Source organism: Glossina fuscipes, unplaced genomic scaffold (assembly GCF_014805625.2).
Source record: "Glossina fuscipes isolate IAEA_lab_2018 unplaced genomic scaffold, Yale_Gfus_2 0, whole genome shotgun sequence".
NCBI classification, from domain to species: Eukaryota; Metazoa; Arthropoda; class Insecta; order Diptera; family Glossinidae; genus Glossina; species Glossina fuscipes.
Genome location: NW_023998414.1, coordinates 16,161,489 through 16,181,384, shown reverse-complemented (window position 1 = coordinate 16,181,384; position 19,896 = coordinate 16,161,489). Strand labels below are relative to the sequence as shown.

General features: G+C 34.4%; 1 protein-coding gene across 2 annotated transcripts in view; it reads left to right on the top strand.

Moving 5' to 3' along the window:
* Window positions 1-19,896, top strand: part of LOC119644740 — a 77,374-nt gene that overhangs the window by 48,469 nt on the left and 9,009 nt on the right. For both annotated transcript variants that reach the window (XM_038044459.1, XM_038044460.1), the window contains exons 9-11: window positions 18,881-19,100; window positions 19,197-19,460; window positions 19,526-19,637. In XM_038044459.1, the coding sequence (XP_037900387.1) occupies window positions 18,881-19,100; window positions 19,197-19,460; window positions 19,526-19,637 (596 nt within the window). The remainder of the gene's footprint in view (window positions 1-18,880; window positions 19,101-19,196; window positions 19,461-19,525; window positions 19,638-19,896) is intronic.

The following is a 19,896-nucleotide window of genomic DNA, read 5'->3' as shown; positions in this document are numbered from 1 at the left end:
TCCAGGCCAATTATATTATACTAAACGGAATCGACGAATGTATGCAAATTTCAGATGGTCTACAAAATAAAAAGGGGATTAAGGTTTACGGTGAAGCTTCCGTATAGCGTCCTTTCAGTAGAGTGTTTATTTAAAATTGATTTGAGTAATGGAAGTCGGATACTGCAACATGTACGATTTAAGCATAAAGGGCTTGCTTACATAATCATACGACGGAATTGCGATTACCGTGAAAGATTATTTAAGAAAAAAAATAGTTGGTACTGCCTGTCCAAATCGTTGCGAACTGATGACGGAATCCAAAATATTGTACTCTTAGGCTACCTTAATATCTACCGGAGATAGACGGATAATGTGACCGAAAGGACGCCAAATAATAACAATTCTTTGTCTATTTTAAATAGAGACACAGCGACCACTTTAGAGCAGGTTTAGATACAGTTGGCATTTTTAAATGCAAGCAATATTGATGAGCGAGAGTAATTTTAAGTTTGTAATAAATTGCCGGAAAAACTCTGCTGTATTTAACTATTTGAGTAAATATTACCTATCAGGTCAAATCAAACAAGGAGTCATGTGGGCTATATAAGAGGTGTACTTTCAATACCTTTCAGTAGTTAGCCGCGAAGTGCAGACTTGATAAGGTATAGTAAATAAAGTCCATTAAACACGCTGCAGTTGGTATGGGCTTTAAAAAGGAATCAAGGCTTCAATTGGTTTTAAGAACTTATGAGACACTTCTAAAAGTGAAGTTATAAATTCTCGCACCTGCCAAAGATGAACTGTCAAATTTTATTTCGAAGCTTTTTAAGCATCTTCAACTTTAAATATTTGATTTTAAATACGACAGTAGGTTCCCGCCACCGTAATAGTATAGTTTTCCAATATATAATAAAATAGGAGTGCTACCGCGTGATATACGACAATTCCTAATGCCTTTTTTTCCTTATTCCTAGAAATATCTATCCGAAAGTCGTGCGAGGTGTTATTTAATTAATTAAATTAAATATCTTTCCTGTTTTTATGAGTAATCAATGTTAATAATGTTCTGCTTAAATATGCTTTTTAAAAATAATATTAAAAATCTCCTAAAACTATGCAATTATTTTCATAAAACATTGTTAATCCTAAAAGTAATTAATTTGTTCACTTCGTAGAATCCGTTTTTTCATTTTCAAATAGTTTTGTATGTAAGACAACAACAAACACTTGTTTATTTTTTGTTATATTTACTTTTGCTCATTTTCATGAATCCTCCAAAGAGCTAAAGGCGTTGTCTGTTCCTAAAGCAAAGGTTATACATGTGCGTTTAAGCTTTCACCAAAATAAATAAATAGACTTTTTCTCTCGCTTTTCCAGCATTTATTATATTAACGATTGTTTGTTTGCCCGGCCCTCGCTGAAATTCGAAAGCTTTTCAATAAGTTTTCAATTTTTCGTTTCTTTTCTAATAGGACTGTAATTATGTTAGGTATTATTAGCTCATAGCTAGGCAATGAAAAGTGAGCATATTAACTATCATACAAGTTAGAGTATGTTGTAAACGAACCATGATGGTGGGAAAGGGGTCGTAAAAGCGATCCGATCCGCTTTGAGCTGGCAAAAATTAGGCTATCAAAAAAAAAATATCTGCAGGTTGGACACAATAAAACAAGTCAAAAGGGGCAGACAGGCAAACTTAGAGCGTTTCAGCAAATGATTCTGAGTCATCTATCGACGTAATAACAGATGAGTCTATATCAACTTCTTCTGGATGCTGTGTACATCCACACAAATTTAGGAAAAAGACATGAAATAAATCACATAACTCGTCTACTATATGCTCTGCGTCACCATTTTTAATGTACTATGTCGAGTATTAAGCTCTGTTGCCCCATAAAAACTTTTTTTTTTTTTAAGAACACTTATGTATGAGGGAATGTCCGACATATAGACTAATATTTCTACACTTTCGTACGATATCGAATTTAATAGCTTGAAGTTAGCCTGATGTATGCCCCATCGGTTTTGCTAAAAGGTCGGCTATTTTCACGCTGATTGGCGTTTTTACTGAAATAGAAATAGATTTTATTCAATGCAATGATCACATCATTTGATCCAAAACTTTTCTCTGCGATATCCTCTTAAGATTTGCAAATTTTTAAGAATTGACACTGGGCGGTCAGATCTAAATAATAGAGTGGGTGGGGCAGAAATTCGAACTTCTTCTATTCATACAATCTTCCCATTGTACGTATCGACCTGTGACACACAGTGCATTTACTTGCTTTACTTTCAGTAATTATGATATTTATTTGAAAAACAGGTTTTTCATGCCCACGTGATCCTTTGAAATTCAATAATCCCCTATCAAGGAGGACGTTCGTTAATGTTTTCTCGTCTAACCATATACTTTGGATGCCCACCATGCGATATGTGATCGCGTTTAAAATTAGAAAATCGGCGACAGTTAAAATTATTGCTTGATATTCGAAAATAGATTCCATAAAAGTCTTTAAATCAATACTGAATTTGAGCATTGCTTTTACTCATCAACATACATTAAATGAGGAATTTTCTGTGGCTTTGAAAATCACTAAATCGATTTTAACTCGTCACAGTACGATTGAAAAAAATTAAAATTTTCAAAGGCGTGAATTGAAGCTCAGCATTTTCTAAAACTAATATGAATTTTTTATTAGAAACGACATCTATTTGCCAATACCAGAAAGTGTTGACGGATGTGCCGTTCTATCTATATAGGAGAAAAAACAGTAATACTAATACAAAAAATTTGAAAATACAAATACAAATAAGAAACCAAACCATGCTTACAAACAAAATGCTTACAAAAATACAGAAAAAAAAAGTATTGATATGATTTATCATGCAGTCTACGAATATACCTAAACATAATTGGAGATGGATTGGATTATAGCATATAAGCACAAAATACATGTATTATAGAATATATCGGAGAAATGCCACTGAGAAGGCCACTGCATCAATTAATGCGTTGGTTCGGTCGTTACTAGTTTCAACTGACCTCCCAGGACGTAATGCATCTCCAGTTTGGACACTGACATTGTGGCAGCACATCATTTCATTTCAGACCCATTTCTTCCAAGAACGCTTATGTCCTTATATCAAGTTATAAGAAAAAGTGTTCTCATTGCCATAGGTCTGCGTAATGTCTGTTGTGAACGCTCTCCTGGCTGCAAAAATGAAGCTATCGATTTCAAATCTGTCGAAAAGCATTGGGAGCTCTTGCACGCAGGTTGAGGACACCTCTGTACTTCAAAAGGAATAAAAAATTGTTTTTTTTACTCATTATGCATGAACGGCACCGGGTAAATCTACAACACTTTAAATATTTATTCTAGTGAGGATGTTATAGTGCCTCTACAAAAAGCGGCCAGGCCTACTTAATTTTATAGTGCAACTTAATTTCATAAATTCTCGACCAGTTTCAAATTGGGAATGCACCTAAGCATGTCTGTCCGTCAAATGCCAATCTGCGCAAATCTTGCAAAAGAGTTTGCAATTAAGCCAAATTGTTCAAAGAACACACCTACCACGCCCACAGATTTATGGAATAAAACCTGTGAATATCTTTGCTTGCCGATTTTCCGTATTTTCCGGTCGTTACTCATAAACTCAGTACAACACATACGCCAAATAAACTTCCTTTTTTTTCTGAAAATAGAAAAAGCAGCCGCGCCGAGCCAATATTGTGGAATATGAAAATGTAATTCTTTCCCTTTTCCTTAAAATCACGATGACTGATCACGACCGAATATAATTCTCTTACTCGTTTAATTTCAATACAATCTGATGGCCAATGCGCTGATGTCAAGAACCGCACATACCTATGGCTAACTTAAACTAACTTAAATCTTAATATAGTGTGCGGAGCCGGCAAAGAAATCCAGTTATTTAGGGTGAATTTTTGGTGAAAACAATTCCTTGATTTACATTGGATAGCAAATGTTCCAATTTTTGCTGTAAGATGAGTTCAACCTTTAAAACAACCGTAACGTTACACAAAAATTTATGAAGAGATAAAAAAAAGGCTTCTGAAAAATTTTCTCATTTTAAACTAAATATTTAATATATTGTTTAATTAAGATTTTTTATTTTTATTTATTTTTTTTTTTTTTTTTGTGCTGTTTCTACGTATTATTAATAAATAAGTTTTTGTATTCTACGCCACTTACAGGTACAGAGTATGTTAAGTTTGCACGGCTATCTGCAACACCCGGAAGGGCTTATGGGACAAATGCACTTTTCATTATGCGGATTTACACAGTTTTTGCTGTTTGTCCATTCATCCACCCGACATTTAAAGAAATCCTTATATAAAAGAAGAAATTTCGATTTTTCATAATCTTTAATAAGTAACAGTGATAAATGTAATTTATCGATAAACGTGTAAATGTGGAAAATCATTTCTTGAGCCCTTTGTCATATAAACGTTTCGCGAAGTGTGATGTAAGCCTTTGTTTGTATGAAAGAAAACAAGAGTTAATTTCGAATTTAAGTATCTTCGTGGTTTTTGTAGCGCAACAAGTTATAACTCTGTGATATATTATGACAATAAGAATTGTGTTAAGCAAAGTGATATAGAGTATTCAAATATCGGACGTAGAGTATTATTTTTAGGACGAGAGCTTTGTCAATTTTGTGAAAACGTTTGCCACATCTAGAATCAAGGTTTAGCGATTCCATAAATTATATATATTCTTGATTAGTATTCAAGTTTTAATAACGGCCACCTGTCTGTCCATCTGTATAATGCCTTTGGCAAACATCCTCCTGGTGTCGCAATAAAGAAGCTGTCTTCTTCGAACCTTGCAGAAACATTGGAAGCCCTTGCACGCACACAGGCCGGTACTGAAACTTGGCCAAATCGGCTCAAGCACACGTCCGCAACAGGTCACAACCTAAGACCTGCTTTGTTTTCAAAAACAAAAAAACAAAAAAATTGCTTTTTGGCGCGTTATTCATAATCTATTCATAATTTGCATTTATATTTTTTGGATACAGCATTACGAGGAAAATGGGTAAAATCGGCCTCGTCTACTCAATATTAATATTCTATAATATTACCGTTCTTTCATCAAAGTGTTTGCGGCGCCCAGAAAGAAGCAAAGTCTACATGTTATTGATTAGTATTAAACGTGAATCTTTCTCGACATTTGTGTCAGTCCGTCTATGCCTATTCGTCAAAAAATCATCCACATGCTTCCAATGCTATAGACTATAAACTTATTTAGTACTTGGCTTTGTTGGAATCTTTCCTAGACCAGCGGCGATGGGCATAAAAGATTCGATCGCAACCGAATATATATCACTTACTTACTTGTTCTTGTTATATATGGAAAGTTTTGAAAAATTGAAAGCCAAAATAATTAGTTATTCTATTAATTGGTTTAGCTGTTCCTATTACTGTTACTTAACTAAGTTTTTGTTTATTCCTTAACCACAATTTGTTATTTTGCGATTGTTTTTTTTTTTTTTTTTGCCCAATATTTTGCACATTTAACAAAGCGTGGTGATGATGGCAACCAACAGCGAGCGGTTCATTAGTATAAAACCACACAAAACTTTGTTTTTTTGATTAGAAAGCATTTTACTTTTCATCTTGAACAATATGTTGTGGTTTTTCTTGTTAAAAGCAAAGATTTTTACGTCTAATTAAACATGCAATAGCAAAACCGAGAAAGAGAGAGAGAGAGAGAGATAATGTGAAAATGAAATTTCGCTTTAAATCAAGCTTCTCTTCAAATTAACGAGAAATTTATATAATTATATTCGAAATTAAAAAATAAACCGTGGAAATACAGAAAATTGAAAATCAAAATGAAAACAAAAATAAAAAACGAGGAACGAAATTATAATCGCCTTAAAAAGAATTTAGATTATATAATGCATGTTTCCCCAGCGTTTTTTTTTTTTACCTAAATCTGCTTAAAGTGTTCTTTTACATGAATTTTCATTAGTGTACTTTGAGGTTGTTTCTCTTTTTGCGTTTCTTTGTGCACCACGCGCGATACAGTGCATATTAAGGCATGTGTTACACCCAGAAGGAATTTTGGATGGAACCTCCGTTTATTTTAGCGATCAATTTCGAAAATGGTTCTGAAGCCTCTCTGTCTATACGTCCGTCCGTCTGCTGTCTTTCCATTGTATCAAACCTACAGATCGCAATTTTGAGATGTTTTGATGAAATTTGGTGCACTAGGCTGCTTTCACCCAAGTATTAACGTCATTGAAAATGAATCGGAACGATCCATTTTTCCGACCACCCGAAAAAATTTAATAAAATATTTAAAATTTCTCCACAAATGTCGCTAAATAATTGTATTTCGATATTCTAAATCAGTATTGGGGCGATATGTTGAAGTCCTTCTCACAGAAATACGGAACCGAATCTATATGTATGGTAAAATGATATAATTTTCAATATTTCGTGGTGAAAATTGCTTCATGTTAGTAAATTGGTAAAGAAGTCAAGCTTGCCGAATTTGGACTACGTAGGTCTTCTTTTTTTTTTTTGGATACCGCCGCATGTAAGAATTGTCAGGAAATCAGGAAGCCCTTATATGCCAAGAAGGCCTTATTATTAATGTTTTATGATGAAAATTTACTGTTTATAATGATTTGACTTAAAAATTGAGTGGAACAAATTTGAAGCACTTTGGCGTATTTCTTGGACTTCCCATGCAAGATTTGTTATAAATAGTAAGTCCTTTAGAAAGGGACTTTCTTTTTAACATTTCACGGTACGCATTTCAGCTATATTTGCAAATTTCTCTCCAAAACCTATCGCATGATAGCGCCATCTCTACGTGCCCTATTACTAATTAATCAGATGTACATGTATAAGTCGTTGCCGCTTTGTTTTTATGGGCATTCTGCCAAAGATTATCTTTAAATTTTATCCAACAGTAAAAATTATTCCGTTAAAATATGCATTACCCGGCTTTAGGAGCATGAATAAGTCAAGTCCGTACCGTGCCATAAAAACTTAATTTGAATACGGGGAACAGTTGACGTCTACTGCCAAATAACGTTTGCGCTTCGCAGAGACAAGTAGTTAACAAATGCGAATATCAATAATCAGCGCAATAATGTTCCGCAAAGGCCTAACACTTAACGATCGGATGCGCACACTTCCATGGCTGCAGTCAATCCCGATTTCTCTCTGACAATCACCCTGTTACACCTATGGATGACATCCCTAAGTGATTGGTCATAAAAAAAAAAAAAAAAATCAAAGTGTTTCATGTATTTGAGGATGTGAGGAAATGTATTATGAACTGCTTGAACAAAAAAAACAATCACTAAGAAACACTGGCTACTACAATCGCGCTCATCTTTAAGACAAATGCGGGCAATGTAGGTACGAGACTTGTCCTCACACTGTCACATCCTTACAAAAGCAATTAACATCACTGATCGCAGCATTACTACGGCCCCATTTTCATCAGACGTCGCTTCTTCGAATAAACACCAGCTTCAATCCTGGCTTTACTGTCTGCCTAAGCGGCATATCTATTCGATAACGGAACGATATACAAGAGTGCTTATATGAATAGATATAAAAGCCCAATTATGCTTTCAACACCAAATTCATATTCTGTCGGGCAAAGAAGAAAAATATATAGCTTTCCATAGACATTACTTTGAATAAAATATGTTTCACTATTCTCACAAGCATTTTTCACTCTCAGTATATGAGTAAATGAAATCATAATTTGGTTAAATTAATTCTGAGAAACCATGACATTCATGTTTCCGTTAAAGTCAAATAAAAATTCTCAATAAATAGAATGGAGCTCAGGTTTACTTCTACGCTAAAATGGATTCAGTTACACCTTGGCCTCTTGGAATTCTTTACGATGAAAAAGCAATTTAATCAACTTTCGACCTTCAAAATGGCAAAACAATAATAGAAAAGTTATTCTTATTGTAATCCATTTATTTAGTCGGACAAGGCTAAGACCTCAAAGCAATAGCACCTAAGGATATCGGGTGTATTGAAAACTCTACCGCACTTGAGATTTGAACCCACGACCATTGTTATTGTAAGTCGAGCTTTTCTGCGGATCAATAATAGAAGAAGACCAATACTCAGACCTTTCTAACCAATTCAATACCAACATCTAACAAAAAAAGGTATTTTAACCAGAAATAAAAAATCATTTCTTGCAAATGTGTTGTCTTTTAAAGACGCAATGGAAGATTTCTGCCTACAAACTAATGGCTAATCTACTTATATTCTAAATCCGATCTGTTTATTTTTTATTCCCCACACATGCATACGGGTTTATTAAGAAAAATTTTACTGCTCAAGCAGTGTTGCTTAAACGAAAAAAATTGTAATACAGCTGCATAAACGAATCCTCGAAAACTACAAATTAAATAAACAGTAGACTTCTATAGTCAACAATTTGTTCAACTTAAGGAAATTATATCCTTCTCTCTTTTATACTCATCATCGTTATCCATCCGTGCATTGGTGATATTTAACTTAGGATTAACGCACACAGCTTGTCGCGTTTCACTCGCCGAATGCCTTTATTTGATATCCAATTGATTAAATTGCTAAGAAAAAATGAACACTTCATTCGAATTGCAAGGTCCAGCATATTTATGTTGGAACTAACACATTTCTGTATAGAAAATATATCTTCAATGGAGAAATGTGCAGAATAATTTTCAACATTCTGTTGTGTTGTTTATCTCGTGAGTAAAAAAAAACCTTAATCACTTATAAGCTTGTGTAGACGTGGCCAATTATCTCATATTTGCACACATACTGCAGGGCCACTAATAAAATATTAATGCAAATTTTTATCACTGCATATATTTTGTGGTTTATGAGTAACGCGCAACAAACCACAATTTTTTTTATTTTTGAAGACAAAATTGAAATCAGATTCTTTTGCACAGAGTGCAAGAACGTCTAATATTTCTGATGAATTCGGAGCCGATAAGCTGCGATTAGGAAAATTTTTACCACAGGCATTACACAAACCGGCAGACAAATGGACAGACGTACACCCTTCAATCGCTTTAGAAATTAATGCTGGTTATGAGTGCACATAGTTAATGAGGTCTCTAGTGCATCCTTCTGAGCGTCTAGACAAAGTTAATAGATCCACCAACCTTCGGCGATGGGTATAGCAAGCCATTATTGTTAGTTGGCCTGTGCGGTATTACCATTCATTAATTTTTGTGAAAATGGAATTCGAAGAAACGTGGGGTAGCAAGAGTAGTATAATTGTAGATGAATAGCAACAGATTGTAAAACAAATATAAGGTCGAAGCAGTTTAGTGAGGTTCCTTTCCTGTCATTTGTAGATAATTGTTGTATAGCGTATAGACGAAACAACATGCTTTTGCCATTGTAAAGCATTTCAATAACAATGTTTTTCATTAACCTTTCAAGCAATCAAGGTACAGTTGCCTAGATACGTTCGTTGATTTGGTCCGCAAATCGCGATTGCTTTAAGAAAATTCTTCATATCGGACCTCAGCTTTAAAGAGTACAAATAAATAGACATACGGACATACACGTATCCATGTAAATCTATCTAGGCATGATGTAATACTGTGATCGAGAAGTAAGATCAATATTCAAGTTAAATTCCGCGTGTATATCAAATATGAGGAATATTTATTATTTAGATTGGTAGCACTGCGGCAGACATCTTGACTCTATATATACGACCCGAACACCACTCAATCAATCGAGCTAATATCGTGCAAAAGGTGAGGGGAGATTGAGAAAACGGCGCCGAAGTCGGTCAAAAATCAACCAGTTGTTGTTAGCAGTTTTCCTCGATTATCGTGTTGCTGCTGTACACTATGAGTTCCTTCCCCCGTGCCAAATTGTTAACAAAGAATTTTATTTGAGTTTGAGGATTACCTTGAAGACCAACGAAATAGATTTGGAAAAAAAAATAAATTTAAAAAAGAAAATATTGTATTGGTCTTATTTTTTGGACACAGCAGTATGTATCATGATACGCAGAGAATTTGACAACCCCAATCCCTCTTTATGATTGCGCTTTAAAAATATTTTTCACGTATATTTTATGCTTCTTAACAAAAAAAAAAAACAGAACAAAAAGAACGACAATAAAAATAAACAAGTCAAAAATCATATTTGGCTATGGTCGCATCTCTTATGCCGAACACTTTCTCATCTTAAACAAGAAAAAAAAAAAAAAAATTACAGAAACTAAATTTTGATACCCCATAATATTGGACGGATGTGGCCCATTTTTCAAGTTTTCATAAACGTGTATATTTTTATCGTTGTATTGCTGTTGTGGTTTATGAGTAGTGAAGACAAAATTCGATATTTTCTTTGCATCGCGTACTCGTTTTCATAAGACGAAGGGCTGCGCTCAGTCTGTACATGACTCATTATTGAACCTGTGTTTTTTTGCCTTCCCTTTTACTTAAGAACACAAAAAAAAGTTTCAAAAATAACAGAAAAAAGGTAACAAATTTCGACACTCTATCATAATAACACTCGATGGACGTGACTTTTGATTTTTCCCAATTATGAATCAATCGCAGAATCTATTGTACGTGGAAATTTTCGGGCCTGTGTCTCCTGTAGTTTACGAACAAAAAACCCAAAATTATACTTTTAAAAGCGGAGTTGATATTGAACTACATGCAATAGCTTTAAATACATTTTTTTGATAATAATAGTGAGTCGAAGTATAATTTTCGGTTGACCAAAGGCATGTTTACCGTACCGGATGGACAGAATAGGAGGTAGACTAGTTGAGGGACGGAAAAAATGCACACGTTTAAATTGTTTCAGAGTTTGATACCAGCCAAGAAGATATAGATTTGATAGGATCTCTAAAGTTGTCCTCCGAACGTTGCAGACATTTTGATGAAACAAGTACACTCTCAATCTTCGAGGATGGTGATGAGGAAACTGAAAAAGAAGAACAAAATCCTAGGGGGCAAAGGCTTCACATTACGTCATATTGGACGGACATTGTGTGTTCAGAAAGCGAAAACAAGACGAACCAAAAAGACCGCGAGAGTTGGTGTGAATCGAAGCATCTGCTCTGGATTAAAAGCTACAAAGTTTCATTTCAGGTTTTTTTTGTTTTTCGCTTTGCTTTCTTCGTTGCTTTTCAAAGAATTTTTGTGAATTTTTAAAAAAAAAAAACTAAATAACAAAAGAGTGCACTTTCTTACGATAGCGACTATAATAATACTAAATGGTCACTGTGTGGAATAGGATCGCGGGTTTACATTATTTATTTCATATTTTCCTTAAATTTCTTTCCTTCCTTTGTTCTCGCTGTTCTTTTTATTTAAACTCTTCGATACCCTAACTTTTTCATATCGAGTTAAAAGTTTCCGCTCACAACAGCATACTAATCAATCTATCTATCGTGCTAAACAAAAGTATTATATTAAAAATTTCTCCTTAAAAATATTTTAATAAAAATGAAAAAAGTTATGAAAGCTTTTTTATACGTAACGTTCATCACACAATGACATTTCATTGTATAATGTGTAACAAGAAAACAAATTTATCTCTTTTCGTATGTGCAAACTTACATTCTTAATGGATGACTGAAGATTGACGCAAAATTCATCGATATCATCGCTGATATTGCGGTTGCAAAAATTTTGTTCAACAACTTACATAATTCAAATTCAAGGAATAAATATTTTATCAATACGCGCACATCACGCATGCAAATGATGTCATTATTAATATTATAAAACAACGAAGCAAGTCCTCACACTATTAGACAATGCAATTATTTTCTTTTATTTCTTTGTTGTTGTATTTTATTGGAGATGGCTTTTATTTTATAGAGCAGTATTCGAGAGGAGGTTATAGTCAATATATTGTCCATTCGTAATCAGAAAATTGTGGCCAATTTTTTCGCAAGAGGTCGATCCCGCGACAAGAGGGCGACTCATCTTTAAAACTTATCGAGGAAGAAAAACATTAAGTAAATGTCACCGTTGATCCCAAGAAATAATAATCAAGAGATGAATCCTTAGAGGGTAAGATTTCCTATTCAAACAAGAAAAGAGTGGGAAGTGCAACATAAATGCCAGCAATTTATTGTTAAAAAATCGTTATATCTTGTGCACGTCTAGTCTGCAGGTTAACGCCCAACTATAAACATTGCTTTATATATAATTCGTCGTTGTTGTCGACGCTAGTCACGCAGGCACGTTTCGATGGCTCAAAGAAAAAATGATGATGGCTCAAAGACAAGACTTTATGTTTAGTGACATGAATGGAATAATGAATGGTCAAATCAAATTCGATCTAATGTTTTTTCCTTCAGTGTTATCTTAATCGTGTCTTTGCTTCATTACGCATGGGTATCGAACTTTTATGTTTCTATATTTTGCAATTCGTATTATTATTTCCCAGCTTCCGATCGCCGTTCATCTTTCATAAACCATCGATAAAACAGTCGATAACGCCATTTGTGAGGATCGAGGACGCTGCAGTCAAAAAAGTAATACATCTTTTCCATTTATATCACTCAGCGATTATCACAATCAATGCTTTTTCTTTCGTAAGTTGGATACGGATCATTCTGATTGCCCTGCGGATGAAATTTCATATCAATATCGTCAACGTTTAATGAGATGGGTGTGTTGACTGTCACCTAATAAAGTACACGTTTCAATTCCTCATATCCTAATCTACCTATAGTACAGGACGCAATAAGCTTGCGCGGACGTACATGCCACGCAGAATCGACTGAGAATCATGTTCTTAATCGATCTAAGCTTGTCTATACATCTGTCCGTATGTTGTGTTCAACCAAGGCGTCGCTAATTTCGAGATATGAGCTGTAGCTTGAACACAATTTTACATGGGCAGACATCAGACAGACGGTTCGATCGATCTAATAAAAGCTGGGTCTGCGTTAAGCTCTTCTGCGTGTTATCTACGTCTACTATACGTTGTCTACGTCCCTATGCTACAACGGGGTTTAGGACAAGAAAGCGACAAAACTGCTACCATCAATATGGAATCGTTAAACGTTGTACGAACTTTTATTTTGTGTTTTTTTTTTTTTTTACTTTTCTATTTTCTATTAGAAGCTGTTATTTTTCCTTTCTTAGTTTCATCCGCTCATTTCCTATAGATTGCTTTTTTTCTTTTTGTCGAAAATGAACAAAATTTGCAAATGAATGCAGGAATTATCTCTAAATCGATTTAAAACTTTTCAAAGAAAATATTGTCCTCTCCAAGTTTCTTTTCATATTCAGATTTCATAAGATTTTGCTAGGAAAGAAAATGCACAACAGCATAATTTCGTAAGTAGTAAACGTAAACTTTGACGTCATAACAGTTGCTCGCATACTAATCGGTTTCAACGGTATTTCAAGTTTTCCCAACAAATTGTCACGTCTGGCAAATAATTTGGATTATTTTTGTGTTTGTTCTTTTTCTTTATTATCCTTTCGGTCCGTTAAAAAATATTTTCTTTGTTTCTTCTCTTAATGCATTTAATATATCTGTTTTTGTTACATAATATAAATCGAGTCATTTCGCGTTGGCCGCCCACGTATACGTGCGCGTATACACGTGGCCGTACGCGCGTCGTAAATTTAATATTAAATATTTTATAATTAGGGGGTTACTTTTTGTTTGTTTTTATATTTGTGTGTGTGTGTGTGTGTGTGTGTGTGTGTGTGTGTGTGTTTTTTTTTTTTTTTGCTCCTGTAACCTTAAAAACCATAAATATTATTTAATTTTAAAACCACAATTAAAATATCAAGTCTGACCTCAATTAATGGGCTATAAATTCGATTTATTCTGGTGTTCTGCTGGGAGTTGATATCGTATATAACGCACATAATAGATAGAAAACCTAAATGAAACTTCAAGCAATAATTTTTAATTAAAAGGCATTTTATTGTTAAGCACCGATTAAGTGAAATGAAAACAAAATGAAATACGTTAAGTGGACTTTCTAGAAAACGTTAAACGCTTGTGGACCGAAGTATGGAACGAAAATAATCATATATGGATAATAATATTCGACGTTGTTCGATAAAATTTTCTAGTTTTCCAGGCAACGCTCTATAAATCTCGTGCTATAAAAATGTTACTCTTTTTCTGATTTTCTGAAAATTGCATGACATAGTTTTCGAAGGCTTCGCTTGAAATTAGCGAACGGGCGCCAATACAATGCGCGTGGCCTCGTGGCAATGTGGTATAAATAACCAATTTTATTGATAAAATCCGGTCGTTCTTTTTGCATCGTAGTTGTCTCCCTACGGTATGGTACGAAGGTAGATTAAGTTTGTGCGAATGTATGCAACACATAGAAGGGCTTGAGATAGACTTAACTTTCATTCTACCGGTCGATTCAGCATCACTTTCTGAATTTAATCTAAACTTGTCCGTCCCTATGTCCGACTTGTTTTCTTAGATTTAACCTGCAGGCAGCAATTTTTTCAGATATTATGATAAAAATTGGTACACCGGCATGTTTTAGCCCAACGACGACCGCGTTTAAAAATGATTCGGATCGTTCCATTTTTTCGTCATCGCTTTATTTGGAAAAGTCTTCATATATGTAACTGTACGAAGCAAAGCCTTGTGGGATATTTATTGATCGACCATGTCCAACTATATTCTCTTCATTTAATAATTTGCCAGGTTTCCGAACGGCGAATAATCTTATAATGCGCGGTAGCTTTTTCACTTCATTGAGCGCATATTTGACGTCTTAAATTAGAAATTGCATTGTGTTCGTTACTCGTGGCACATCGTTTCGAACGGATCAGATGTGATCAGGGACCTGATATTCAAAATTATGTAGAACAAGTTCTAATATATATGTGCACTTTACAATATATTTAATGTTCTTGTACAAAGCAATATATCGACTAGACACACATTTGAATGAATAAAGGAGTATGATGTCTTTGTGAAATACAAAGCAAGTGTCAAAACAATTTCCACCAAATTGTTGTAGCCAGTTTTACTGCTGAAAATATTCAAGTCACCTGGCGATGTCGCAGTTGCTTACCCCACTTCGCTTGAGGAGTTGTTAGAAAACTTTTAACAACTGAAATTATTCTAAACATGAAAATCTGTGTGTCCGCAACTTCAAATCTCAATGGGGTACAGTTTACTATGATCGTTGTTGGCAAAGGCGTAACACTTAACAACTGGGCACACATTCAATAGGCTGCGGCCCCTTCCCTACATCTTTCTCTTTTCTCACTTTTCCTGATCGTCACTATAGTGCTCTAATTGAGGACATGCCCAGACTGATTGGTCATATAATAAAATAACAAGAAGAAAGTGTCTTATTGTTAAACAAAGAACTCTTCATAAGCCTATAGAATACGTATAATTTTGTCGTGAAAAAATTGTTAAGTAAAAGCGTAGATTTATTTTTTTCACGCAATATTGTGCGATAGAGTTGAACAACTCCGAGCATTTTCAACAAACCCGCAGGTACAGTTAACCTAATATTTCTTCTGGTATTTTGCGTCCAAGTAAAGATCTCAGAATTGAAACTAGAATTAGAAGATTCCAGTCACTGCACGTGGCCTAATACTCTTTGCTCAACGTCAAAATTACGTGAAAGCTGACTTGTGCTACCGCTTGATAATACATACGACCGATGTGTTTTAATTTTGGTTTTGAAATTGAACTGTGCTTTCAATAATATATATATTTTAAATTCTCCCATACAATATTTTATAAAACTCTTTTTATATGACTGTCTGTATTGGCAGACATATATAGCATATAATAAAATTTTATAATATTATATATATCACGTTTAAGCTATATAAATGAAATCATGGCATACTTTTAAGCGTACAATCTTAGAGTTTGATGTAATATTCTCTAATTTCGAAATTTAAACTTTAAATAAAATTAGTTGCAGAGAAATGAAAAGTGTGCGACTCTAATACCTAAAAAATTAAAATTCCCAAAACCTGATATCTCATGCATAGAATGCAGATGGTATGATATATCTCTGCATATTTCCATGGATGAATAAAACTGTTAATATATGATCTGAGCTTAAATGAATTCGTTTGATTTAAAATTTCCACATACGAAGGTCAACTGAAAAGTTTCCGACCTAATGAAAAAATTGCTTACAAAATTCTATTTTAACTTCCTTCGAGAATGATACAATCAGTCTAATGGTTTTCTAACCTGTACATACATTTTTATTCATTTGTTTTAAACGATTTGTCAAGAGTTAGCGAAATACGCTGCAGATTTCAAACCGATATTGCTGGAGGTTCGATGTACAATATATTTTAGATGTGGCAACATATCGAATCTCAGTTCATGCAATTGCGTCACTCTAATCGTTGACGTTTCAGTGCGAGCAAATGCAGTAAACCAAGTGCATCATTCTTCTTATGCTCAGACACGCACACAGCCCTCGCTATCCCTCCAGACCAGATTAAACGATTGTACAGCATTATTTAGCAAAGTTTATCGAGGTTTTCGTCAGTGGTTACAAATTTTCGCGAATTCCTCATCCAAACCTTTACGGCCGTGCTTTAATTTCGGCAAGTCAAGCCTTGACCGTGGTAAACGATGGCGAGAGTATCGGTATTTTGCCTTCCCAAAACGAAATAATTAACTACATCCCGTTATTAAATCTGTTTCATACCTATAAACATACACACATCGACTTACTCAAACGAAACGATTCTCAAACCATAAGTGCGCGTCCAAAAAGGCTGAAATTTTACTTCACCATTGTGCCATTTTCATGTTCACGACAGAAGCTTTTTACACGACCTACCTAAAGCTGATTTATATTTCTCTTTTTACACCCATCTCCGGAAGACGATATAATAAATTTATCAAAATATTTGCGACACTCAGAACGAAGCTTTAGGTATTTCATTAGCTGTATATATTCCTGATTAGCATTAAATTTTTGAACATGTCCACCTGTCTGTCTGTCTGTCTGTCTGTCTATATAATGTCTGTGGCAAACGTCCTCCTGGCCGCAACGAAGAACCAATCTGCTTCGAGGTCAAATCGGTCAAAGGATACGCCCACAAGACAGCATAACCTGAATCCACCTTTGTTTTCAAAAACAAGAGAAATGTGGTTTGTTACTCGTTACTTATAAACCGCAACAGATGTAATGGCAAAATTTTGCATTATTTGTAGTATTTGTATTTGTATAATCCTGCAGCACCTGTACAAATATGTGAAAAAATCGCGTACGCTTACGCAATGTCAGAGAGAGTGAAAATTTCATTTGTTTACCAAACCGCTTACAGCATCTAGAGAAAAGCTTCGCAGAGACACTAGTAAGTCCACATATTATTGATTAGGATTAAGTGTAAGTCGTTCTACACATGTCTGTTAGTCCGTCTATCCATCTATTTGTTAATTACTGCGGTAAACGTATTCTTGGACGTAAGAATCAAAGTATCCGTTTCAGATATATAATATATGAATTTCCACTTTTATCGTATAAAAGTAGAAAAGATCAGCCACCCTTACCCAACGTTTCAGAATGCGAAAGTCTTTTTTAGAACAACTGTGATAGATATAAGAGATGCGGTCGCAGGCGAATATGATTTCGTTTTTTAAACATTGTTACCAAATAAAGTGAAGAAAATAAATAAGGTTAGGTATAAATTTTAAACATCGAAGCATTGTTTTTAGCTGGAAAAACTACTTAATGTGTTTATAAATATTTATGAGAATACTTCCGTCTCCTATTACAGCTTATCTTTACTAAAGATTTTCTTAATTTACTTATACAACAATGTATCCTTGTTGTAGCACAACTGTATTACCGATGCCTGCTTGCAAATGTGGAGACATTTAAAACTTAATGGTGTAATCTTAATATTCTCTGAATACATTTACGTGTATCTATAGACATAACATACAACATATGTTTAAAAGCCTCATAAAATAAACAAATTTGAGTATAGGATAGACGCAAAATATTTGCAGGCGTGTTTGTGTGCGTGTTCTCACAGCGACATTCATTCGAAACGGAATTGTTTAAGTAAAGTCTCAAAGTTGTGCAAAGTGTACAAAATAAAACTTTGTCTCCTACAACCATTTTATGCTTTTCAATATGAACTGTTGACGATAAAGCGTTGAGTTCCTTTTCTTTTTGTTTGTGTTTACTTTCCGTTCTTTTTTTTTTTTTACGCATATGTTCAATTTTTATATGTAATTGTGTAGAAAGAATTAGTTAGCAGATGCTATAACAATTTTTAAAAATTAATTAAATAATTGAGAAAAAAAAATTATTTTGAAAACTTATTGAAGTAGAACTAAAGGACGGTTTTCTATTATTCCTTTTCTTTTTTTAATTAAATTTAGTACACTTTTTCAAAGCTTAAGAAAGAATAAGCGGAAACAATATAATGTGTGACGGACCACCATTAGATACCATACGCCATCCTATAGTTATACACATTTCGATTTTTTAAATTAGGGCATTATATGAGAAGTGGTCGATAATGTGATCTGATCCGAACCATTTTCCAATAGTGTTCGTCCCTGGGCTTAAGATACGTCGTCGGTGTATCAAATAATATGAAACCCACAAGAAGGACAGGGGGACAAATAGATAAGCGTCACCCAAAATTCGGAAATTGATTCTGAATCGATGAGTATAATAAAAGTTGGCTCTATCGCAAGTCCTCTTTTATGTAGCAAACATCCGCACAAACTTAATATTATTAATATAAACTTTCCAACACAGGCAGGCAAATATACTAAATCTGCTTATATCATCAAATATTAAAATTTATTCCATTAAAAAAACGAGATGAAAATAAAAGCTATTAAAATGCCTAAAAATATGCTTTACATTTATAAGAAATATCCGCTTAACTTCAGATGAATTTTGCGAGGAATATCCCCATAACTTAATGCCTACTCCGGGCTATTGGGTGGAATGTTCTCGTCAAAAAATCGCTTTACCACCCGCACACACTATTTGGGATGAAAGTGACTCGGAACATGAGGATATGCGTGGGACAAGTTCTAGTGAGGCTCACGTGGACCGAGAATGTAACGATTTGTATGAGGATGACGAAGACTCCGAAGCTACGCCTAGGTAAAGAATTCCTTTTCTCTTGATTTGGATTTTGAAATTAAATTCGTATCACACCTCAAATAATCAATTTATGTTTGTTTGATTGCTTTCCTTCAGTCCTCGAAAGAAGACTACAATTGAAGAACAATGGGAACAAAATGGCTGCTTTGAACTTATCTCTGTCGAACAAGAAACGTACGAGAAGTATTTTTACGGCACCGAACATTGGAATTATTTCACCAGCGACGAAGACCTCGGTCCGGTGATTTTATCAATTAAACAAGAGACCCTAAATGGACGAGATCAGTTTCGTATATTAGTTAGAGCTGGTTCATATACTGTACACGGTCTTATACCTGCCTCTTGTGTATTCGCTGATAGGTAATCACAAAGGCATACGAAAATCAAGATTCAAATAAAAATAATTGAAAATAATTTTCTAATAGATATAATCGGGAGGAAGTAGTTAGATCCCTAGGTAAAGAAGTTAACCTAAATCCTCCTCTAACTTTAGGCCAATTGCCAGACACGCCGGAAGAGTTACTAAAATTAGATCAAGTAAGTATTAGTCAAAAAGGAGTAAAATGAGTTGTAAAACTCTCCTGTGTCATTTCCACGAACGACATGGCACAAAAAACGAAGAAAACATTTCTTCCCGAAGACATAAACATACGTTCAAAATTTCACTTGTAGTCTTATAGGTTGTTACTTTAAAACTCTCAACAATAAATTAACCGAATGATAGAACACAGGAGGACGAAAAGATGAACAGGTAAAATGGGGGGCGGTGTAAAAGGCAGATAAGCTAGTGGGTAGA